The 26338-nt window shown below is 45.6% G+C and overlaps 1 protein-coding gene across 3 annotated transcripts in view; it reads left to right on the forward strand.

The window, feature by feature from the left end:
• HNF1B (HNF1 homeobox B) overlaps window positions 1–24572 on the forward strand; it is a 58375-nt gene extending 33803 nt beyond the window's left edge. For 2 of the 3 annotated variants that reach the window (XM_081173023.1, XM_081173025.1), the window contains exons 5-9: window positions 11294–11463; window positions 16373–16505; window positions 17621–17806; window positions 18983–19101; window positions 23933–24572. In XM_081173023.1, coding sequence (XP_081029149.1) covers window positions 11294–11463; window positions 16373–16505; window positions 17621–17806; window positions 18983–19101; window positions 23933–23953 — 629 coding nt within the window. In that variant the 3' untranslated portion in view covers window positions 23954–24572. Of the gene's footprint in view, window positions 1–11293; window positions 11464–16372; window positions 16506–17620; window positions 17823–18982; window positions 19102–23932 lie in introns of all 3 variants that reach the window. The other variant, XM_081173024.1, reaches the window with a different exon arrangement.
• Window positions 24573–26338: the final 1766 nt, after the last annotated feature.

The raw sequence follows: 26338 nt of genomic DNA on the forward strand, positions 1-26338 counted from the left end.
GTGAGTAAACATCTGAAATATCTGAAAGACCATCTCCTACTTTACAGACCCTTCTTGGGTGTTAAGACTGGCACAGGGGAGGTCCTCTTGGAACTTAATGCTGTTTCTGAGAGTTTGCAAGTTTGCCACAGAGAGGGCATCGTGATAAGGTGCTCTCTGTGGCAGCCCCTGAGCTCTGAAATTCTCTCCCCACAGAGGTGTCCCTGCCTCCTTCATTGCACAGCTTTCATCATCTGCTGAAGATGCATCTTTTTGCTCTGGCCTTGGACACCTGGTAGATATAGATTAACCCATATATTTAGGATTCTGATTGTAGATTGTTTCAACTAATTTTCATCCTGTGTTTTTATATTGTATTCCACCCTGGGATCTTATGGTGAAGAGTAAGAAAATAAATAAATAATAATAATAATGATGAACGGGAAGAAACCTTTATCCATTCCTGCTACCTCTCTTCAATTGGCCAGATATTTTTTTTAAAAATATTTTTATTAAAGTTTTCTTGGTTTACAAAGGTATGCACAATGCCTCTTTTTTCAAGTTGCATTTTCCATAGGTCAATTTCATTTGTTAAGAATTTGCCAGATATTGAACCAGGGACTTTCTGCATGTGGACATGTGCTCTCTTGCCGAGCTGTGACCCTCTCTCCATAACTGGTGTGTGGTCTGTAGGACCTAATTGATTGATGGAATCTGCTCCTGTAAAATATGATGATGTCTACTGTCTAAGTTGGCTTTGAAAGGAGATTAGACAAATCGAACCAGAGGACAAGACTATCAATGGCTCCCAATCATCTTGGCTATGTGCTTCTCCCAGGATCAGGCCAAGAAGCAGTATTGCTCTCAGTGGTAGAGTACCTGCTTTGCATGCAGAAGGTCCCAGGTTTAATCCCTGATATCTCCAGGTAGCGCTAGGAAATACGTCCTCTCCGAAATCCTGAAGAGCTGCTGCCTGTCAGTGTAGACAATACTAAACTAGGTGGACCAATGTTGTGACTTGTTATAAGGCAGCTTCTTATGTTCCCATGTCTAGAGGGAAGGGCCATAGCTCAGTGTTAGGGCACCTGCTTTGCATGCAGAAGGTCCTAGGTTCAAAACCCAGCATCTCCACGTAGTTAGTGATGGGAAAGACCCCTTTTTTTGCTCTAGTCTCTGCAGAACTGCTGCCAGTCAGAACAGACAATAGTAAGCTAGGTAGGCAAATAGTCTGACTGGGTATAAGGAATCTTCTTATATACCAGTGGCTGAGAATCACAATTTGGGGAGAGCGTTCTTGCTGTTATGTCTTGCTTTTGGGCTTCCCGAAGACATCTGGATGGTCTGTGTGTGACAGAGGGTGGTGGGCTAGACAGACTCTTGGTCCAATCTGGCAGAGCTCTTCTGTGTTTACTCTAGAATGTATCCCAGAATCCTTTGCCACACACTGAAGATCCTTCCACAGTTCTGCACATCAGGCTTCCTTAAGCAGCTGATGTGCAAAGGATCCCTTCCGGAGGCTGAAAGAAAAAGAGCTGAAATCTACAGCCACAAAGCTCTTCTTTGGAGGTTTAATATCCCCGCTTTAATTTACTCACCTGCACAATACGAGGGGCAGGGGAGAGATGGAATTTGCAACTCCCCACGGCTGGCTGTTTTTTTTTTTGCTGACCCCACTGATGACTCTCCATGCTGGGATTTGAACTGTCCTTGCACTGTTTCTGTAGGGTTGTCTGGAGCACTAAATTCCTTAACTGCTTAATAGCATGCCTCAAATCGTCTGCAACCCTCTTCTGTCCCAAGCCACTCTAGCCAGTACTAAATAATGTGCAACAGTTGTATGCAATTAAGCTTTGAATTTTGAAGGGATGAGGAGAGAGCTATAGCATAAATGACTGCATAACCACCCTGCAAGCAAATAAGGACAAATGCTCATTTTTGTATAATCTTCCTGCAAACAAATCTGAACAAATGGTCGATGAAGACTGGGCATTATTTAACCTCTGCATAAGCCTTGTGCAAGCAAATGAAGATGAAATGCTCAAATAAACAGTTCATCTGGAGAATCCCAAGATGGTACTTGGGACTTAATTTGGGCCAGGATTGAGCCTGGGCTTTCAAATAGCTAGACTTGACCCTGAAATGTGTGAATTAAAGAAATTAATTAATTACATTTCCCGTGAGTGGATTTCACTCACTGTGGAGTAGCTAGAGAGTTCAGCCACACCAGAGATGAACTGTGGTGTTTTGGAATGGATGTGGCATCCATTCTGACATCTCTCTTTCTAGTATAAATCAACTCATCAAAAGTCAACCAAATCAGAGATATTAGCACAACATACCAACTTACTCTTCACGTAAAGGAGACAAGTGCTTTCTTCTTTAATTATACCTGTTTCTACGTGTCTTGAGATTTTCAGTCCTTTGGAATAAAGTTGTAGGGGTTAGTTCTCTGGGGGAAGGGGAGCACTTAAAAAGGTTCTCAGTGATTTATTCCCCATTCTACTGCTAGGAGGAGCAACAGAATGCTGGATTTGAATGCCAAAGGGGGACGGCCCATCCAAGCCCCATATTTTACGCTTTCTTGCTCATTATTGTGTTGTATCAGCTCAACACGTTGTTTAGGAACCTTTTCTGGTTTTATTGGGGATAATTAGAGTTTTATGGCACCAGCCAAATAGGCAAAGGAGGACAGTCACAATAAACTGGTTTATAATGGACATAAATGATTCGCTCTACAACCGCAGGAGAGTAACGCTTTCAAGCACCTTTTGAGTGGCAGTCTCTTGTAGTTTTTGCTGGCTCTCTCAATAGGATCCGTGGGCTCTTGTAGATGAAATGGTACAAAGGGAGAAATGTTTGGTTGATCGGCCTGTTGGTGGCGGGGTGGAAAAAGCTCCCGCCGCGAGTCAGAAGAGTTAGGGGTTATCCACACTTCCTCTATCCCTGCTTCTTTCCTCAGGGAGAAACCATTCCTTAGTGCTCAGTCAGAGGAAAAAGGCACTCCAGTTTTCAGTGGATTACTGTTTTTTCTGATTTAGAACCACTTGGACCCATGCCTTCAGAATTGTAGAAAAAGCCCTTAGTGCCTTGGAGACTTTGTGGATTATGGCGTAGGCAGTGGCGTAGCGTGGGGGGTGCAGGGGGGGGCCGGCCGCACTGGGCGCAACATCTGGGGGTTAGGGTTAGGGGGCGCAAATCCACGGGTTAGGGGGCGCAAATTACTTGCCTTGCCCTGGGTGCTGACAACCCACGCTACGCCACTGGGCGTAGGTTTCCTTCCTCTGCTATGTGTGGCTTATGAACTAAAAAGTCACAGCCACCCCATACATTTAAATCCCTGTTGCACCACTTCAACTGCCATGGTTCCCCGCCTAAAGACTAATGGGGACTGTAGTTTGTTAAAGATGCTGGGAATTCTAGCTCTGTGAGGCGTCCCCTAAAAAACAACAACACCAGCATCCTTAACAAACGACAGCCCCCAGGATTCTTTAGGGGAAGCCATGGAAGTTCAAAGCTTGGTATCATAGTGCTTTCAATGCATGGTGTGAATATAACCGAAATAAAACATCCAGTTTTAGGAGGGGAAAGTATTAAAAATAAAACTGCCGGTAATGACATGCTTTTATATCATAAATACAGTGGTACCTCAGGTTAAGTACTTAATTCGTTCCGGAGGTCCGTTCTTAACCTGAAACTGTTCTTAACCTGAAACACCACTTTAGCTAATGGGGCCTCCTGCTGCCGCCGTGCCGCCGGAGCATGATTTCTGTTCTCATCCTGAAGCAAAGTTCTTAACTCGAGGTACTATTTCTGGGTTAGCGGCATCTGTAACCTGAAGCCTATGTAACCTGAAGCCTATGTAACCCAAGGTACCACTGTATATGGCATGTCCTGTATGTGGCATACAGTGGTACCTCTGGTTGCGAATGGGATCTGTTCTGGAGCTACGGTCACATCCCAAGGAATTCGCAACTGGAGGTGGCGCTTCTGCACATGTGCGCGGTGCGTAGAGTGCTTCTGCACTTGCGCACGAGGTGAAACCCAGAAAAATACTTCTGGGTTTGCCACATACGTATCCCGAAGGATACGTAACCGGAGGTGAACACAACTAGAGGTACCACTGTACTTGAATATGGATAGGAGCAGAGGAACCTGCCTTATACTGTGTCAGACCGTCATCCATCTAGCTCAGTATTGTCTACACTGACTGGCAGCAGTTCTCCCAAGGCCAGGGACATTCCCAGTCTTGCTTGGAGATGCTATTGGGGAGTGAACCTGGGACCTTCTGTATGCAAAGCAGATGCTCTCTACCGCTGAGCTACAGTGGTAATAAATTTATTAAATTGGTATACAGCCCTTCACCCAAAGATCACAGGGCAGTTCACAACAAAAAAAATACAAAATTAAAACAGACATGATAAAAACAAGAACAAACCTATAACCCCCACTCCCACAAACACATTTAAAAGGATATAGAATGAGCCCAAGGCCTGGTTAAAGAGAATGTTTTCGCCTGGCACCTGAAGATATGTAATAAAAGCACCAAGCAAGCTGAAAAAGTTGGAAAGGGGCAGAAAAAGGCAATAGGACCTGTGTACGTGGAACACCTCCCAGAGGAGGAAAAGACAATGCATCTGAAGCTTTCTTGTTTGTGGGTAGGGGAGAATAGATAAGGTGAGGTTTTATGAAATTATGCATGGCATGGAGAGCGAACCTTTTCTCCCTCTCCCATAATACTAGAATTCAAGGTCATCCAAGTTAAATTTATGGGCAATGGATCCAGAACAGACAAAGGGCCTCTCCAGACGGGTGTTTTATTGTGGGTCTGTTCTGCAGCATGGTGTTGACACAGAAATAGCGCATTAGTGGTTGATTTATTCTACTTTATTTTGTGGTTCTTTTCTATGAGCACTGTCTCAAGGGGCTATAGTGGAACAAGAGTGGAACAAAAATAAACCAGGACATGGTGGCGTAAAAATGGGTTTGGGATTCCATCAGGAAGTTGCGGGATACGAACCACTGGAAATGAAGCAGTGTGACTGCCCCAAAACGTTTGCAGGTACATATAGTGTTGGAAGTGGGATTGTGTGTGACTGCCCAGATACTATCATAAGCACAAATCATCATGAGTGTTAGATAAAAAGGGAACCCCAAAGGAAATATTCCCCCCCCCCCACCTACCCACAATGTGCAATTTGAGATGGGATCTGCTTTGGAAAGTTTCATCAAACAAGCCAATGTGGTTAGGAAACTGATATTTTCTGTGCTTGGGCAGGAAAACGTGAAGCAGCCAATAAAGGCATTTGATGGGCTCTGCAACCTAGAGTCAGAAACAATAGTTCAGGTCCCATAAACAAGACTTTTATATTCCGTCTGCTCCTCTACTAAAGCCATCTTTATGAAGCAAGGCGCAGTCACGCAGAGGTGGTTTTTCTATCAGGCTTTGCTGCTGAGAACTAATGGCAGAGGGAACTCCGGGAAGAATGAAACCTCTCCATGCCACAAGAGCCTCACGCTGTGGCAAGGGAAGAGGGCGAACAATGGGCTGGGCTTTTCAATGCCTGTCTCGCCCAGGTTTTCCATAAACCACAGACAATATCCTTCGCGCAATATATTATCCCAAGACATTCAGAAGCCAGGGAATCTTTACCTTCCAGGCGTGCTGCTGAGGATTCTCAATATTTTTTCATTTATTCCAAGCCAGGGATGTCATGTTGGTTGCTGTCATTTCATTTCCAGGGCTAGTTCAAAGGGCTCACATTAGCATTTAAAGCCCTGAACGACTTGAGCCTCAGATATATTTCAGAAACCACCTCCTTGCCTATACACTGTCTCAGGTGTTAAGATCATCAGAGGGGGGGTCCTCTTGGCAGTTCCTTCACCGTCAGATTTTTTTTTGGGGGGGTGTGTCTGCCCAGGAGAGGGCGTTATTTGTGGCAGCCCCTGAATTGTGGAGAATACCCTCCCCACCAAGGTGTACCCAGCACCTTCACTGTGTAGTCTTAGTTTGTTGAAGGCGCAACACTTTGACCTGGACTTTCACTCCACACACACATACAGAGAGAAGGCAGGCAAGAGAGATCAGGAGTGGGACTGGGCAATATATTGATTTATTGTCCAAAACCGGTTTGAAGTCCATATTGTGATATCCGTTTCATAATTTTTGACCTGGCAGTATATCGCAAATCATGATGTGTATTTGGACTGGGCGGTGTATCATCCAAAACAAGTTTTGAAAACCATATAATGATATTGGTTTGATAATTTTTGACCTGGCAATATGTCATAAATCATGGTTTGTGGGTGTGTGGGTGTTATGCAAAAATCACAATGGAGGAAAAACTGTGAAGCCAGCCAATGCCTCCACATAGCTCCACCCTTATTTCAGACATCGTGATATCACAATGTTTGGCTGGTGATATACCACGATGTTGAAATCCAGGTATCGGCCAGCCCTAATTAGGAGCCTTCCTGTTGTCTTCCTTGTAATCTGTAATGACGGTTAATCCATCATTAACTGTTATAATATTGTACTGATAAATTGTCACAGCCCACCCTGGGACCACCTGGTCCCACACAAGCTTCTTAAGTAGAGATCTTTCCAGTCTACATCTTTATTGGAATTGTTTTTCAATGACTTAACTGTTTTATCATTTGTGAGTTTGGGCTCATACACACAGCCCTGAATGGGAATAAATGTCATTGGGTTTCCTCCAGATTGACATTTGCTCTGATTTAGGTCCTAAAGCGCTGGTTTTCTAGAGGAAAGCAGCAAGTCAAAGGCTTAACCACTTATGACTCATGCCTAGAAAGCACAAGACAAGTGGGAAATTGTGGGATATGAACTATTATTAATGATAATAGCAATAGGCAGGTAAGAAGTGTTGTTTGTTTCCTTGTTTTGGTATGTTATGCTGCTGTACCACCAAAGCACATCCCCCAAAATGACTTGCCAACCAATTAAAAACACACATGACAATAAAATCCAGTCAGTTTTGCCATACACTGCAACTGCATTTTCATAGACTCCTAGAAATGTAGAGTTGGAAGAGACCATGAGGGTCATCTAGTTGAGCCCCATATGCCTCCAAGAGCAAGGTTGCTGAACTACATAGGCCTTTGGTCTGACCTAGCAGGGCTCTCCTGATGTTCTTGCCATCTCCGCAGGTGGAGTCAGCTTGAAGTATTTATCTCCCCGAGGCGAAATACAAGGCAGCACCATTGCAGAAGCTGGGTGGACTGGGAGTTGAACCTCGCTTCAGCCCTAGCTCCAGGCAATGGGAGAGTGTTCCCCACCGCTCCTTAGTGGAGCAGGCTAGTTACGGCAGTGCAGGGACAGACCACATGGCGTGCACACACTCAGCCTTGTCCTCCAGCAGAAGGGTACAGCCAGGGGGCTCCCAATGCCGTCTCCTAGCATCTTCTGCCTGAAGCAGTTCTCCTCACTGCCCAATGATAGGGGAGGACCAGAGAACATGATCAGAAAAAGCATATTTGCACTTGGTTTCTGCAGTGCTTAAAAAGAAATCCATTCTGCCAGAAGACCCTGTATAAACTGTAACCACCGGTCTCTAACTAGAAATTTTAGGATTTGGGGGCCCAAAAAGTGGGGGGGGGAGGGGGGAAGTGGAAGAGAATCAGCACAAGAATCTTCAGAACTCCAAATATACAGGTACCTTAATATGCTTGGCATTATTTAATTGTATTATGTATTAATGCAATAAAATACGTAGATGGTCCCATAAAACTTTAATTATCTCTTAACGGGATTTTTCACCTTGGAGTTAACTTTCCTAAGCAGAAACCGATTCTCCTTTTAAAATAGCGAAATCCATGTGGACTGTGGGTGGGGGAGGAGGTAATGAAGGAATCGGTGTTATTTACGTTTCAATTAAGAAAAAACAAACCTCGTCCCTCAAACTCGGCTCTCTTTGTTCTAATTATCTTCCCTCCCATTGTTCAAACAATGTTTCAGACTTTCTGATCTGGCCCGAGCCTGGGCACCCTTTGCATGAGGTTAGGAATACAGTCAAAGAATGCGGGTGTATAGCGCTTCAGATTGAGCAATGTTTACCCTGTTCATGTCTGGGGCATCCACTTGCGCTGGCAAAGGTCCATTTGTCAAAAGAGCATTCTTCCATTATCGGGGATGGGGAAAACAGAGGGTGCCAAAGACATATCGAGAAAAAGGCCCCTCAAACACTTTTCGCATCTGTGGCATGGGGCCTGTATGGGTCGCAACATCCACATGCCATACATTTAAAGCAGATTCCTTCTGCCGAAGAATTCTGGGAACCGTAGCTTGCCTTTCACGGTTCCCAGCACCCTCAGCAAACTACAGTTCCCAGGATTCTTTGTGAGCAGAGAACATGGGCTTTAAATGTATGGTGGGTATATATATTCTGGGTTGAGGTCAACTCAATAGATTTGCACAGCTTGACTGGGTCAGTGTATATATCCACATGGTTTTCTGTGCAAAATTGCATCAAATATCCATCTAATTCAGAATCTAATTCAGAATCCTGTTTCCTGCATTGCTCAACTGGCTACTGGGCTTCAGTGGAGTAATCTGTTGGCTCGGGAGTCAACAACCCTCTAGAAAGTTGCTGGACCACAACTCGCATCATCTCCAGCCTGCATGGTCCATGGTCTGTGATGATGGGTGGAGTGTTCCAGTAACCTCTGGAAGGCACCATGTTGGTTACCCCTGCTTCTCCAGACCTAGACCACAGGGCAGCGGTGGGGCTGAGTTCGAGTCTCATCTGGAGTGCAAATCTTGGGAAGGGACCTTGGACTGGTCATGTTTCATATGCAGAAGTTCCCAGGTTGAAGCCCTGGTGGTCTCACCAGTTAAAAGAATAAGCTGGTAGGTAATGAGAAAGACTTGCATGAGAGCTGCTGCTGCCAGTCAGAGTCAACAGTAATGAGCTAGATGGACAAAGGGCTCTTCCAGACGGAACTTTTATCGTGGGATCGGGTGCTGCTTACGCCACAAGCTTTTTGCAGCATGCACACCCACGTTTGTGTTTGCATTTATTCTGTTCTTTTCCCCACTAGAAAAATAGGTGCCAGTACTCACCATGAGGATGTGGGTGGCACTGTGGGGGACGTGGGTGGCGCTGTAGGTTAAACCACAGAGCCTAGGACTTGCCGATCAGAAGGTCGGCGGTTCGAATCCCCGCAACAGGGTGAGCTCCCGTTGCTCGGTCCCTGCTCCTGCCAACCTAGCAGTTCGAAAGCATGTCAAAGTGCAAGTAGATAAATAGGTACTGCTCCAGCGGGAAGGTAAACGGCGTTTCCGTGCGCTGCTCTGGTTCGCCAGAAGCGGCTTAGTCACACTGGCCACATGATCCGGAAGCTGTACGCCAGCTCCCTCAGCCAATAAAGCGAGATGAGCGCCACAACCCCAGAGTCGGCCACGACTGGACCATGAAGTTGTTACAGTAAGTAACAAAAAAATAATGAGAGGAGCCAGTAGTGCGTACTCTTGAGTACCCCCTGAAAAAATAAGTTTTTATTGCTTTTATGCACCACATTTTCTTCGAAGGAGTTCAAGGTGGTGTACATGGCTCTCCTCCTCCCATTTCATCCTCACAACAACCCTGTGAGGCAGGTTAGGCTGAAATATGGGCTGCTGGCCTGATCCAGCAGGCTCTTCTTAATTTTTTAATGCTAGGATCTGAAAACCGAGACCTTCTGCAGGCAAAGCATGGGTTCTACCACTGATTCCTCCTTTACCAGGTCCACTGTGGTCACTTTAGCTGCCCAGGTGCTGCCCGGGCTTTATCTTCCTCCAGCGGATTGCCTTCCAACAATGCTTTTGGTTTGTGGCGCATGACGGTGCATAACAAATTACCTCTTGAGCCCCAGGACTGATAAAAGGGGTTTTGTTTCCCAGCTGGCTTCCTCAGTTAATTATTTCTGATCTGCTCCGTGTGCCTTCCAGTGCCACATCCAGTGTATCCCATGGCTGAAGGTTTTGAACATTATATATATAAAAAACTGAAGCACACCTACGGTGAATCGTTTCATACCTTCCAACTGCTCCTTGTTTAACAAGACGAGCTGTCTGTTTTTCTCACAGCTGCTGGTGTGTATTGTGGGACACACATCTGGTATATGGGAAGGATGTACAGTGGTACCTCGGAAGTCGAACGGAATCCATTCCGGAAGTCCGTTTGACTTCCAAAACGTTCGGAAACCAAAGCGTGGCTTCCGATTGGCTGCAGGAAGCTCCTGCAGCCAATCAGAAGCTGTGTTGGACATACAGGCTCCAAAGAACATTCGCAAACTGGAACACTCACTTCCGGGTCTGTGGCATTTGGGAGCCAAAACGTTCAACTCGCAAGGCGTTCGACTTCCGAGATACGACTGTATAGGGAAGGACCATAGCTCAGTGGCAGAGCATCTGCTTGGCATGCAGAAGATCCCAGGTTCACCCCCTGGCATCTCCAGGTAGGGCTGGAAGAAACCCATACCTGAAACCTCTGCCAATCAGTGTAGGACCTTACCAGCTTGGATACAGGACATCTCAATGACTGCCTGATTCCTTATATCCCTGCCTAGTCACTTGACTCGGGGGGGGGGGATCTCTGTTGGTGGTCCTCCATGCATTCAGTGTTGTGGGCCCAGGCCTGTGCAGCTCCCTCTGACTTGACATGAGACAGGAGCCCTCCTTGTTGAACTTCACGCGAATGACAAAAGGGATGTTCACACATTACATCCAACCCGTGTGCCTGTGTGATACAGATAGTGGAGCTGTACAATAATTTGCATGTCCTGTTAAAACAGTGTACAGTCTTTGCACACATGTACACAACAGGTGAGCTATACAAGTGAACAAGTGTACACTTTTACACCAAAACATGTACTTGTGCAGAAACAGCCTGTGCCTGTGTCCTGTCAAATGTGTGAACAGCTCTTTCATGGACACAAAACGGCTCAGCTGTGCACTTGTATAGTTCTTAACATGTCACGTTCAACATGCACACAGACTCTGTGTACACACAATCTCAGCTGTAGAAAGCAACACACCTGCACGTTTTCACCCACACACTTGCACAGCTTGTATCTGTGTCTGGTGTAATTTGTGAACAAGCCTAAATACTCTCTGATTCTAGGAAGCATTTTAAGGTAGCATCCAGGTTTCTGTGTGGGTTTTATGGTGATCTTTTAAGTTGTTTTATTCCCTATATGGCTTTTTTTATTATCAAATATACACCGCTTAGAAAGTGCTAATGGTGAAGCAGCATATAAATGCCTTTAAAACAAATAAATAACATGCCTGAAACTATTTGAATTATCTTCTCCCCAGGAGTCCGCTACAGCCAACCGGGGAGCAATGAAGTCACTTCCTCCTCCGCCATTAGTCACCATGGCAACAGCTCCATGGTGACCACCAGCCAGGCTGCCCTACAGCAAGTGTCTCCAGCCAGTTTGGACCCAGGCCACAGCCACAGCCTGCTCCCACCGGATGGCAAAATGGTGAGCACACCTGCCCTATTGTAGCTCAGGGACTGATAAGATAAGATGGCCTAGCAAGCAAAACAAACGAAACTTTCTCTTTTTCATTTTTTTTGAAAACTCTGGGGGTTTGTGTGTGCATGTGGGTTTTTTTTTGCACAAGACCTGTGTTAAAACAATGAGGCATTTGTAGGGATGGGAAGGGGGAAAGCCTGAGTACACTGAGGAAAAAGTCATCATGCTGACCTTACCTTTTCCTTGGCAACAGGTAGTGACACAGGCTTTGAAACCCGCCAATAAATGTGACACAGAGCCGTTCTCAGGGTATTGATTGAATGCCTGCTAAATTGGAACGGTGGGGTGGATCATTGTTTGCTCTTCGCTGTTGATGACATTCCATTTGATTAAAACACACACACACACCACCTTCAATCATTCCATCCCCACTGAAGTCATTTAGCAAACTCCCATAATCCCTTTCTCTTTTAACCCCTATGACTATCTACATTCAGGCCAACAGATGTTAGCAAAAGTAATAATGGCCTGGTTCGTATGTAACAGTAAACTCTGGTTTATTAAAATATGGCATGGTGTTATGTGTGAACCCAGCTAAGCAGTTTAACTCTTGCTTGTTAACTATGGTTAAAGATGGATAACTAAGGTTTGCAGTTGGTTTATTAGCCTTAGTTAACATTAACCATGGCTTAACATTACAAGCAAACCTCCTTCTTAATTATGATTAAGGAACCGTCCCTGCAAGTGAAGAGCGGTAAAAAAATTCAAGCCACTCTCAAAGCTTGGCTGCTGTTGCTAATGCTTCTAACAAATCTGTGGCATTAAAAAAACCCCATGGTTTAAGTAATTGTCTGCCAGATGCTTCAAATCTATGGTTCATTAACTATGGTTATCTTTAGGCATGGTTTTGTGTTACTTGTGAACCAGGCCACTGTTTTTTCCAATAGAGATAGAAAGAATGACAACACTAATAGCAGGGTGAGCTCTCTATCTCAAGAAGACATTATATAAAAAGAGAGTTCAGGGCAGACTTCTTGGCCATAGGCTGATCCCAGCTTTGTCCCTCCTTGACAAATGAAAGGCACCTGTTGGTCTTTCTCCCTTTGCCATGTTTCAGGTGGACTCTGCCTTTTGGGGGAAGGGGGTGCTTGTGTGTGATTGTTTTCAAAAGCAGAGTTTGCATATTGAACCATCCCTTAAAGACGTAATTAGAATCTGAAAGTGTTTTCTTAAAAGAAACCCTGCAAAACTAACCTGAGATTGGGGGTATGGGTGATTTCCTAGCGATGTCATGGGCACTGGCCAATCAGTGTGTGTGTACAGGTAGCATTTAAACTGTGCTGTATCATGTTTATATGTTACATAGAAACTCTTAATGCAAGGTACTGGGTCCCCTGATTAGAACTGGGACAGATTTAGGTTGTGATTGCCCTGTGAAACTAGTTAAACACAGCATGTTTTTCAAAATCCCTTGGAGCCTTTAAGAACTACAGTGGTTCCTTGGTTTAAGAACAGTTTAGTTTATGAACAACTTGGATCAAGAACGCTGAAAACCTGGAAGTAGGTGTTTTGGTTTGTGAACTTTGCCTTGAAATAAGAACATGTTTCACTTCCTGTTGAGTGTGTCCCATTTGTAAATTGAGTCCCCCGCTGCTATGGGAAAGCACACCTTGGTTTAAGAACGCTTTGGTTTAAGAATGGACTTCCGGAACGGATTAAGTTTGTAAACCAAGGTACCACTGTACTTTTTATCTAAGCAGAGGTGGGGAACCTTTTTTAAACCCTCTAGGAGCCAACTGGGCAGGACCAAGGGCTAAGGAGGCAGGTCTAAAGAGGTGGGCCTACAAAGGTCCTCTTCTGCTAGATATAAGCAGGAGCTGAGCTTTTGTGCAGCTTGGTGGGTGTCTAGATGAAATTTAGTTATAATACTACAGTTTTACTTCTTTTCCATTTTGTAGGCTTATAGAATTATTACCACATTGATATTTAAAATGGCTCCACTTCATTTAGACTTGGGATTTTTGTTTTGATGTATGTTGTGAGTCCTTTGTGGTGCATGATTGTCAAAAAATATTATACATCCTTCAAATAAATAAAATCAAATGAAATCTGTCTCAGGTAAAAATAAGAATTTGCATTGGAATTTGCCTAGGCATTTTGCCAATGTTTTAATTCCCGACATGTGTTAGTCTGATCTCTGGGTGTGCAGTCAGTCTTTTATGACTCTGCACTCAGGGTCATAACGCTGGAGAGTGCCTCTGCAAGTTTTCTTTGTGACCATGGGGGTCGAATTCTTTCCTGGTCAGGTGACTCCCCTCCCCTGTCCTTATTAATTCATATATTTTTCTGTCCCTAATCGCTTTTTCAAGATTTGCTGATGCATTAAATGGTTTGTGTAAATGGGGTGGTTTTTTTGTATCACATGCATGCCTGACTGAGGCGACCTGGACTTGAGGAATTTCTCCTTCCTCAAGGTAAGCATACAAGGAATTGTGTCCTGCGTTGAAGGCAGCCTCCCCCCTTCTTATAATGTATGATCAGAGAGTGCTGAAAGCTTTAGTAGATATGCCCTCTGTAAACTGCTTTCAATCCACCTGTGTTTCTGGTGGACTGTAAGGTAGAAATAGACAAATCTATAGTGTTTGGTTTCTTTACATCTCCGCAGCAATTTACTATTAAAAAAAAATCTTCATGAAAATTTCCAGCAATTTAGTGCAATTCCCCCCCAATAAATACATATTTGTATGCAGTTTTGACTAATATAACTATTTCTGCAAGCCAATTCTCATAATCTAATGCATTTTTCTATGTTAACTTCACTAACGCATGCATCTTTATGCACACTTTCACCTAAGTATGCATTTTTGGCTGGAGAGCTGCATCACAAAAATTCAGATACGTGCCATTTTTGAAGGATACTTGCATTTCAATTTGCGTATTGGTCTGTGAAGTGCAAATACCTTTCTCATTAAAAATGAAAACACAAGCCAGTTTTCTCCCCCATTCCTTCCCTAGGTTGCCTCAGAGGTTTATCAGAAGTTCCTCAAGGAGAAGGGATAACTCCAACCTTATTTGTTATTTATTTAATTATATTGATAACCCATCTTTCCTCCAAGGAGCTCAAGATGGAGTACCAAGGTCCTCCCCATTTATAACCTCACAACAACCCTGCTAGTCATGTTAGGTAGTAATAATAATAATAATAATAATAATAATAATAATAATAATAATAATTTATTCTTTGTACCCCGCCCATCTGGCTGGGTTTCCCCAGCCACTCTGGGTGGCTTCCAACAAAGACCAAAAATACACTAAAATGTCACGCATTAAAAACTTCCCTAAACAGGGCTGCCTTCAGATGTCTTCTGAAAGTCAGGTAGTTGTTTATCTCTTTGACATCTGAAGGGAGGGCGTTCCACAGGGCGGGTGCCACTACCGAGAAGGCCCTCTGCCTGGTTCCCTATAGCTTTGCTTCTCGCATTGAGGGAACCGCCAGAAGGCCCTCGGCGCTGGACCTCAATGTCCGGGCAGAACGATGGGGGTGGAGACACTCCTTCAGGTATACTAAATATATACTTAATAACTTCAGGTTGAGAGGCAGTAACTGGGTAATTTATAGTGGCAGCTGCCCAGCATGCTTCTGTGCACCGGAAAAGAGAGCCCCGGGCAGTGGCAGTAGCTGCCCGAGGATGCCCCTCTTATGACACCAGGCTTGAAAGGCTGATCACCTACCACTAGATAGGCCTATCACTTGATCTTCCACTCAGTGTGTGGCCAGAATGGGTGTGTTAAGTGTGTTGGACGGCATGTCCTCACTGAGGCCGGCTGCCTGGCCAATGACCCCCGTGAGGAGAATGCGAACTTTAGCACAGGCAATGATGCCATTGCCATGGGGCCAGGCAAATGGACCTTCCTGCCCAAAGTGTAATGGCAGCCATCTTGAAAACAGTTCAAAACATCCACAGTTCAACCTCTGAGGTGTTTTTGCCCTCTCTTAGCCCCTTGTTCCCGAGCCCCCGGTTCCTGGTATTATAACACTTATTTCCCCTCTTTGTTTGGGCAATGCCAGCTTTCAGTACCAGAAGTGTGAGAATATTCTAGAAATTCACCTTGTGGGGTTATTTTCCTTGGCCTAGCTTGACTGATTCATGTCACACTGGGTGGTTTTTATAGTTGCTTTCTCTCCCTTGGCCAGGGATGCATAGTTCTCTTCTGAGACAACCTGGCCTTCCATCCAGAAAGTCGTTTATTGACTACCGTAGCCAGGCTCACACGGCACTCTACAAATAATGCTGCCAGGGAATTGCCCCCCTCCCACGAAATGTGAGGCCAGTTTTTGGAAGGCCAGGTGATGACGCCTGTAGGAATGTTGAAGGACTTTTGAGATAAGAATAGCAAAATCATTCAGGGCCAGGGAAGAGCATGTGTGGTGTTGTGGTAAGTGTGTTGGACTTAGGACCTGGGAGCACTGGGTTCAAATCTCCACATGGCCACGAGGCTCCTTTGGCCAAATGCCGTCTCTTAGCCAGACAAGAGTTGTGAGCATAAAATGGGGCTGTGGTAAATGGAATGGTGTTTTGTCCCTTGGAGAAGAGGGATTTAACATAAGTAATAGTAAATATATAAAAATCTCAGGTGCTACTGGATTTCCCCCAAAGGAAAATCTGAGGTGAATTGGAAGGCCTCTGCTCAAAGTAAGCATCTCTGGGAATTCTGAGGTAAAACAACAAAAGATTTCCAAAAGGACATACAACAGTAGTAAAGGCTGCATCACAAACCTCTGTACACAATCTTACTTTTCTGTAACTTTTATATCCTGACTTTCTGCCTGTATGAGACACTCAGTGGAGCTAGAGCTGTTTGGCTGACTGTCCATGCCTCAGTTTTGAATTGCCCCTTCTTCCTTTCTTGGCAGATTACGGCGCCAGGAGGTGGGCTTCCCCCGGTCAGTACTCTCACGAACATCCACAGCTTTTCCCATCATAATCCACAACAGTCCCAGAACCTCATCATGGCGCCGTTATCAGGTGTCATGGCTATCACACAAAGTAAGTGCTTTTCTGCTGGACTGGAAGGCTGTATCTTTCTTTCGTGTTTATATGATATGCCATCAGTGTGAAGGGCATTTTAGAGGGAGCAGGAGACAGGTCTCTCCCCCGAGGATCTTACAGCCCAAAGTTCAACAATGGGAGAAGAACCGAGGAAAATGGAAACAGGTGTGAACACGGAAATAACATGTTGTTATTTCCGTTACACATACTTAAGCTTAGGTACAGTTGGATAGGTATAGCCAACATGGTATCCACCAGATGTGGTTCGACTGCAGCTCCCATCTGCCTCAGCCAGCATAGCCAATGGGAATGGATGATGGGAAATGTAGTCCATCATTCGTATGGGAAGCACCACATTAGCTGTCTGCAGCAGAGCACGTGTTGGTGAAGGGGTTGGGCCAGAGGCTTCATAGAAAAAGTGGGCTTTGAAGAGGGGAAGGAAGGAAGGCTTTTTTTGGCTAGCTGTGGATTGCATTCAGTGTTAGTCATACACAGAGTAAACCCATTCATGAACATAGCTAACTTAGGTCTACTAATCTCATTGGGTTTATTCTGAGCACACCTTTACCTTTTTCACTCTTGAGTAAACTTTAGAGACTTTCATTAAGAATTTCTAGAAATTTTATACAGTGGTACCTCTACTTATGTGCCCCTCCTGTCATGTATCCTTCAGGATATGCACGCGGCAAACCCGGAAGTATATTTCCGGGTTTCGCCACACGTGAATGCGCAGTAGTGCTCTATTGCACCGTGCGCATGTGCAGAACAGGCACCTCCAGTTGCGGAAGCCTCGGGATCCGACGGATCTTGTCCACAACCGGAGGTACCACTGTACCACCGTGTGTGAATCAAGTCAGGAAGGTAATTGATGAATGTTAGGAATAATCTGAGGGACCTTTTCCAGCTCAAGGAAGCATTCCCTTGTAGGAATTGTGTGACAGCGGTGGTCAGAGCCGGAAGCAAAGGGGGAACGGCAGCGGATGAGACTCATATACCTTTGCACTGTGGATTACATTCCGGACATGCAGAAAGCTGCAAGGGCCCAGATTCCTCACCCTGTTCTAATTTGTTTCCCCTTTCCCTTTCCCCCTCTTCCTCTCTCTCTCTCCCAGGCCTAAACAGTTCCCAAGCACAGAGCATCCCCGTCATCAACAGCGTGGCCAGCAGCCTGGCAGCCCTGCAGCCCGTCCAGTTCTCCCAGCAGCTGCACAGCCCCCACCAGCAGCCCATCATGCAGCAGTCGCCCAACCCTATGGCACAGCAGCCCTTCATGGTGACGCAGCTGCAGAATTCACACAGTAAGGATCTTGTCAGGTATTTCCCGAGGTGAAAAGAGCGACTAATTGTGCCCACGTCTCCACCGTACATTTAAAGCGGTATTATACTGCCTTCACAGCCATGGCTTCCCCGACAGGATTCTGGGAGTTCCTTGGGGAAGAGGGATTGATTGTTAAACTGCTCTGGGAGATAACAGCTCTCTGAGGGAAAGAAGAGAGTCCCTAAGAACTCTCAGCACCCTTAGCAGACTACACTTCCCAGGATTCCTTGGGGGAAGCCATGATGCTTTAAAGTGCTACAGGAGGACTTTAAATGTATGATTCAGATGTGGCCGAGGTGCTGTCTGTCTGTATTGTTGGGAGGAGCAGTTGCTACAGGGGCCAGAATTTTAAAACGTTGAATCTCCTTCCTAGTTCCCAGTTTCCCAGGGAAAAAAAACAGAATCTGTGAATCACTGCCTTGGCGAAAGTAGGGTTTGCCTTGCTTTTTACAGAACACAGGCCTGCCTGGTCCAAGTCCAGTTTAAAATAAAGAACCCTAAGATGGGAGAGTTGGGGGGGCCTGGACAGCAGACTGAGAAGCGAAAACAGGGCAGAAGGGACACTGTGGTGTAGTGGTTAGACCTGGGTTCAAATCCTCATTCAGCCTCAGAGCTTACAGAGTGATGTTGGGGCCACTCAGCCTTTTTTAGCTTCAGTTCTGTCATTGGTTTGTTCCAAAGATAAGGGATGGCAGGGGCACTACGTTAGGGGCATAAGATGGAATTGATTTCCGTTCTGACCCATATTTATTGCATGCAGCACTGTATCTATTCCGCTGCAGTTCAGCTCCCAATATTACGGTACATTATTTGCCTCACTGTCTGCTGGGGTGGGAATTTACATAATTATTATGTAATTATTCAGTTTCCAAGCTGAAAACAACAGCAAATACCAACGCATTCACTGGATTGGTTTCTGTTCTGGATGGGGGACCAATAAGTGTAATTTGTGCTCCCGCTTCCATTTCTAACAAATTTTAAAACTCCATATAATAAAAAACCCCCAACTAATAATATAAGAGTCATCGTCTCTTGGAGTGAGTCTTTCTCCATTGATGGGGTGAGCCTGTTTATACTGTAGTTGCACGCTAAAAGGTTTGCCTGTCTTCCCCACTACCTCACATGACAGAAGTGCTGTTGTCGTTTCCCTCCACAGTGTACGCGCACAAGCAGGAACCCCCTCAGTATTCCCACACATCCCGGTTCCCTTCAGCCATGGTGGTCACGGATACCAGCAGCATCAGTTCGTTAACCAATATGTCTTCCAGTAAACAGGTAAATAATGATCAGCCAAGTCTTCTTTGTGGAAACTGGTACGCCAAACAAAGGCACAGGTTCAGAGCACAGCCCGATATGAGCTGCGGTTCTGCCAGCCTCCTAGCTGACTGAGAACACTCCTATACAACTAGAGTTGCCACATCTCCTGAGGGAGGCTAGCCCGGGAGTTCGGGGCTGGATCCTGATGAGATGAGGAAGGGCCTAACAATGTGTTAGCACTTGGAGGGTCTGAGGAAGAACCTTGTTGTGCCTAGTGCCTCAGGGATGGGATTTGAAGTCAGGAGAGGATAGCCCGGCCCTTACACCTCTTTTTTATGAAACCTTTGGAGACACGTTAGTGCACCCCCCCTCCAAAAAAATAAAAGAAAAATCCCCTAACCAGTCCATTTTGCTGTAAATGGCCTGAGCCATTTAGCGAGGAGTTCTAACAAAAGGTCCTCTTTTCTCCTGCTTTAAAGGCAGCTTTGCAGACCGTGGGAAATATTCAGCCTTTATCGATTAACAGATAGTTAGAGGAGAAAACCTTGAACTTCTCTACAGATAAGCTTTCGCGTTTTAAAAGAAAACAAGGCGTGCCAAAATTATTATAATGGGCTGGGTTCAAGAATGTCTAGAACGAGAGCTTGGATTCCCATACAGGGCCAGTGTTTCCTGGAGGTTGCTCAGAAGGGGCTGATGAATGGAAGTCTCTGTGGGTGCTTACAGCGGGGGTTTGCATGAGTGTTGGGTGCATTGAGAAAGGGCTGCCCATTGCTCAGTGATTAGAGCACATGTTTCACATGCGAAACTTTCCAGGTTCAATCTTGAGCCTCTCCAGACAGAACTGGGAATGTCTCCATTCTAAAACCCTGGAGAGCTGCTGCCAGTCAGTGTTGACAATACTGAGCTAAATGGACAAATGGTCCAGTTGATGTCAGGCAACTTCCTATGTTCCTAAGTCCTAACCTCCTAGTGGTGCAGCAATAAAACTGCTAGCACATTTGGAAAGGGTCCGTTATGGTTTCAAAATGGATGGAGGAATTTGAGATTCCTGCATTGCAGGGGGTTGGACTAGATGACCAGGGCTCCCAACCAACTCTACATGGTTCTATGATTCCACAGAATTTGATTTGACTGGAACTTCCATCCCCTGGCAGAATGCTGAATGGGGCTAAGTCTAGTTTAACTGATCATCATGACCAGCCTAGCAACCATAACGCCAAATATGGTTCAATGAGAAATGGATGTGAAACCCCCTTGAAGAATTTTGCTCTTAGCTAAAGTTTAATTCTCCCCTTAAAACTATTCATCAGATATTTTTGCCTGATGCGAAAACCTCATTCCAGTCCTAAGGATGTCTATAAACATACAAATAACCCTCCAAGACATTTTGCCCGGCTTGGTAAGGATGCTTTTGAGAAATCCCTCAATCGTTTTGCCTAAGAAAGAACCACAAGATTAGTTCCCATCACAAGCAGTTCAGATCCATCACAGCCAGTGTGTGAAATCTTTGTGTGAGCAAAAATAATTTCCCCCTCTAGTTTACACCAATTTACAACACTGAGCTTTTGTTCACCTTGTCTGGAGAGTTCCTTCTGGACATCTTCAGTTTGCACCATCCTGCCTGATTTGTTTATATGAGGGTGTTGTCCATATTGGTTGGTGGCAACCGTCTGGATTTGGAGCCACATGGGGCCTGCAGAGAAGTGTTTACCACACTGCACTGGAAGGCGAAAGTGTTGTTTTCAAGGCCCCCCACTCCTGTTGGGTTCCCACCCTTTGTAGTGAGCCGGAGAAACCGCTTGCCCACCATTCTTCATCAGTCAAGCAATCAGGCGCATCCACACCACTGGGGGAAGAAGACCATTTCCTTAGCAAGGCTCTATCGATTCATCTGCCAGGCACTCAGCCATAACTTTGTCCTTGATTGATTATTCCATCTTGCCCTCCAGTTGACTTTGATGCTTGCGTGTTGGAACAAGCCCTCCTGGATTCAGGAAGCGTCCTCTTAATCAAAACCCAGCAAGATGCTGCTTGCTCGGCCTCGCTGGGGCAGTCAAACGTGGGCATGGGTGGTGGTGGTAAAGAAAACTCAGCTTATCGTTAGAAGAGAGCTGTTTGGGATAATCAGCAGCAATTAGCTGTTTCCCCATATTTATATTTATATTCAGCCATTTATTTACACAAAAGTTTTACACACACACACACACACACACACACACAGAATGCTTAATCAAAAACAATTTCTTTGTTATTAAATTTATTTGTTTGATTCCATTTATGAGTCACCTCCCATAAAAATACCTTGTTATAATGAGGTTATTATTGGACTGTAATTGAAAACTAATAAAAATTATTATCAAGAAAAATAGCTTGAAGCAATTTGACAGCAAAAACCTCAACAATAAAAAATACCATTATGTCGAATCAATTAAAGCAATTCCACATGTCGAAATGACTGCCGTACACATACACAAACAATCAGAAGCAATTCCATATTATAACAACATATTAAAAACAATGTCATATGTAGGAACAATTTCAAACCCAAGTGCAGTTAGAGACTGGAATAAATATATGTATTTTTAAGCTGCCTTTCAGACTATATCCTTCTCAATGTGACTTGCATTAATAACAGCTAACAAACATTAGAGCATACAATCCAATTTACAGTATAAACAGTCAATTTAAATTAATCCAATATAATAAGAAGAGCCTGCTGGATTGAGTCAATGGGCCATCTAGTCCAGCATCCTGTTCTCACAGTGGTCCACCAGGTGCTTGTGGTGAAACCACCAAGCAGGACCTGAGCTCAACAGCACTCTTCCCTTTTGTGGTATTCAGAAGCGTTGATGCCTCTGTCAGTGAAGGGAGAACATAGCCATTGTAGCAAGTAGCTATTGAAAGCCATAGAACCATAGAATTGCAAAAGTGGAAGGGACCACGTCCAACCCGATGCAATACAGGGTGTGTTGTTGTTTTTTTGCCCAAGGTGGGGTTCAAACCCACAACTCTGAGATTAATTGTCTCATGCTCTACCGACTGAACTGTCCCAGGTGGCCTCTTTTAAAGCCACCCAAGTTGGTGGCTATCACTGGCTCCTGTGGGAGCGAGTCCCATAGTTGAAGTTTGCTCTGGGTGAAAAAGTATCTTCTTTTGTCTGTCCTGAATCTTCCAACCTTCAGCATCATAATACAGTTCAGTAGTCGGCAGCAAAGACCCCAGCAGTAGCATGTGAAATCAAACCTTCAAATAACAGCCACAGAAGATTTTTTTTTAAAAAAATCCTTTAAAAAGTCCTTTAAAAAACAAAACAAAAATCTTGAACTGATGCAGCCGGCTGCATATTTACCAGACACTGAGGAACTGGGGATGAGGTCAGGGGGGGTTCAGAGTGGAATGGTCTTTGGTGCCATCCCCAGATGTGCCTACTAAGCCAGAAATACTTGCACAAGAGAAGCCCATTGCGCAAGTAGCTTTCTAGTCTAATGTGGCTGCTTTGCCTTCCTCTGACTTGGGAAGACTCCAGCTCAGAAGCCCTAGTGCAGAAATAGCCCTCCAGAGGTTATCCTTGACCAGGCTGGCTGAGGCTGATGGTAGTTGGAAACCCAACAACACCTGGAGGGGCACCATGTTGGCTACCACTAGTGCATTCTCCCCTGCTCTATCAGAGCCAGCAAGTGCTAAAGCAGGGTGGGCCCCTTTAAACGAAGAGGCTGATCTCAGCTAGCTACTGAGATGGAGCTCCTATTTCAGGCTCAGTCTGAGGGTGGCTGGTGCTGAAGCAACATTTGAGTGCTGCTCTTATGGAGCCGCCAGGCTGAGCTCTGCAGGGAGCTCTCCAAGGTGCTATTGAAGCCCCGCCCTGTCTCTGTACTTTAACCTAACCAGCTGAACTGATTTGTCAATGTCTGGAACCTTTCATACACACACCATAACAAACAACAATAACAACAATAATAATTGTATACCGCTCTTCATCTGTAGAACTCATGGTGGTTTACAGCATAAAAATGTAAGATCAAAACACCATCCTACAGTGTAAAAGAAGGGACGCGGGTGGCGCTGTGGGTTAAACCACAGAGCCTAGGATACTGATCAGAATGTCGGTGGTTCGAATCCCTGCGACGGGGTGAGCTCCCATTGCTCGGTCCCTGCTCCTGCCAACCTAGCAGTTTGAAAGCATGTCAAAGTGCAAGTAGATAAATAGGTACTGCTCTGGCAGGAAGGTAAACGGTGTTTCTGTGTGCTGCTCTGGTTCGCCAGAAGCGGCTTAGTCATGCTGACCACATGATCCGGAAGCTGTACGCCGGCTCCCTCGGCCAATAAAGCAAGATCAGCGCCACAACCCCAGAGTCGGCCACGACTGGACCTAATGGTCAGGGGTCCCTTTACCTTTACCTTTACAGTGTAAAGAAATGCTCTTTTCTCCACTCAGTGCTACTTTTCTTCAAGGTAATCTTTTTGTATGTGGCAGGTGCGGGAAACCCTTTTGATCCTGAGGGGCCACATTCCTTTCTGAGCAACCTCCTGGGGGCCACATGCCAGTGATGGGCTAGGCAAAAGTGGGCACAACAATGAATGTAAACATTACCATTGTGCAGTAGGCTAGCTGATACACACACACACCCTTCTCTGTCCTCCCATCTCAACAAGCAAGAGACATAATCAGAGTTCAATAACACATTCCAGCTGGGGAAGAACACTCAAGGAGGGCCTGAAGCCTGGCCAGTGAGGGGGTGGCGTGGGGAATTTAGCCTCTGGGCCTGAAGTTCTCCACTCCTGGAATATGACTTCTAACCTCTGCCTCCCTCTTCTTTCCCTCACCTAATACCCCTGCCCCTTTTAGTGTCCGCTGCAAGCTTGGTGATGCTCCATACCTCACTTCCTTTGCCTATAGCAACCAGAGATTATTTCCCCTCATCATCCTGCCAGCGAGCGACGACAGAGTCCTGGGGCCAGGAGGTTATCAAGAGGTCTGGCACCATAACAAAGAGAGCCCACCAAACCTGGCGAGAGGGCTGGAAGTTTCAAAGACAAAACATTTCGGTGACTTTTGCAACGGGTGCAAAGATGACATCCCTGTGGGTCTCTGTCACACCACCACCCCCCAGCCCACAGTAGTTTCCAAGACCTACTGTCTTTTAAGGATTTTGAAAGTATTTTTCCTTCCCTGGGGGCATTTCTTTGCAAGAGAAGTGAGAACAAAATGGATATTGGACTGAGGAGGAGAGAGTGCAAAAGCTGAAGATCAATCATATTTATAAAGAGTTACATTCCTCTACCAAAATGGACCAGAGTGTGAAATTGGGGCTGTTACTTCAGGTTGTGGAGGATGAGCTGCCTGTGCTGTTGAACTGAGCCAACGGAACTGTATATAGAGAAACGCGGTGATTTCCCGGCTCCTCCCTTTCCTTCCCCCCCACAGCCTATCCAGAGAAATTTATATATTAAAGAAAGTTAATGTTGTCCAATGGATGTAAAAGAAATTAAGTGCAATGTTCTCCACTTGTACATAGAACCACAAGATCTCGTTATTATTTCTCTCTCTCTCTTTTTGGGAAGGGCAGAAGTTAGTTTGCAGTAATCCCGGGGTTTTTTGTTTATTTGGGGGTTTTTTAAATACACACAAGAGGGAAGGAGAGAATAACCTGAGGACATAAGAGCTTGCTGGATCAGGCCAGTATCCCACCTTTCCCACAGCATATTGCCTCTGACTGCAGGTAGAACACCTCCCTTATGGGTAGTTGTCTTGTCTCCCATGTTCCTGGCCAAATGCGATCATTTACCAGCATTCCATGTGGTGTGTTTCGGGTGGGGAGATAAAAAGGATTATGGTCCAAGCGATGTCAGAACTGAAGACTGAAAGTAACACTTGGATTATTGGCCACTGTCAGGCTTCGGGGAATCTGATCCCTCCCCAGTGGCAGTAATTAAACAGATCAAACAAAAGGGAGCATTCTTGCCAGATAGTTTCTTTAATAATCACAGCGAGAGACAAATGAATGCATATCTCTCTAAAAATAGCGTGGGTCCTAGTTAAGGTTCACCCCCTCCGTCCCCATTAATCTACGTCACTCCTACGTTTGGTAATCTGATCTTGTTGCCTCTGCGCTTTCTGTTCTATCACTCTCAGAGTCCGTCTAGTCCTAGGAGAAGGGGAGTCAGGAATGCTGTCCAAGGACACTGAATCTGCCATCTGCCCTCTCCTAGTGTTCCCTCTTCTGACTGTTCCTCACCCAGTATTTCCCAGCTTTTCCCCTCTGGACTATGCCCCTCTGCAAGCCACTGTTCTCAATCAATACTGTCCTCCTGGCCTTGGGAAGGTGAAGGGGAGGGGGCTCCCACCATTCCTCCAGCCCCTGACATCCACACCTGGGCAACATTGCAAGGGCCACCTACCAAGGGTGAGTGTGCCCAGAACACATGCAGCATTCTCCATCCAGGCAAGCAAGAAATACCATCTCAGTTCAAGGACATCTTCTGGCCAAATACACATTCATGCAGGAAGGGTCAGTGAGGGGTGTGGCCCGGGCAAAGTCCTGAAGGCTGGACAAGAGATGGCTGGAAGACTGCATTTGGCACCTGGTCTCTAGGTAGAGGGTGCCTAACAAAATCTGCCAGCCCTTCTCCCCCTAATTTCTACACACACACACCCCAACCATTGCCTCTATCCAGACAAGCAAGAGGCATGATCTGAGGGCACAAACCAACTGGCACAAAAATTCAAGGAGGCTGCAAAGCAGGGTTGGCAAGGGGTGTGGCCTGGGAAGGTCCTGAGGGCCTGATGGGGAGAGGCTGGGGGCCATAGTTGTCTCTTAGGCCAGAACTAGGCCATCCTTGTACTTGGACTTTGAGGAAGAGGTCTAGACCCCCGTTATCAGCAGCGATGCGAGACACAATTCTTGTTATTTATTGCAAGCCTGGTACCTGGCGACTCCCAAGGAAGGCCCTTCTCCCAATAAAGGACTGAGCCTCTTCCCACCAGCTGCCATTCACTCTCCAGTACCTTCACACAGCAGCAGAGATCACAACTCCATGGTGGCAGATCCATGAGGGCAAATGGCCCACCAACCTCCACCTGCCTTCTTCAGCCAGTGAACATCTGCCTGCCTTCTTACAGTCTCAATGGGCATTAGTCCCCACCAGATCACATAAAAGGATTTGTCACAGGGAGGCGTTAGAGCACTTAGCAGTGGGGCTTGTGGGTTGCCCCTGAAAGGAGCTTCAATCCTCAAACAGTGGGGCAGAGTCT

Source organism: Podarcis bocagei, assembly GCF_964188305.1.
Source record: "Podarcis bocagei genome assembly, chromosome: 15".
Classification (NCBI taxonomy): domain Eukaryota; kingdom Metazoa; phylum Chordata; class Lepidosauria; order Squamata; family Lacertidae; genus Podarcis; species Podarcis bocagei.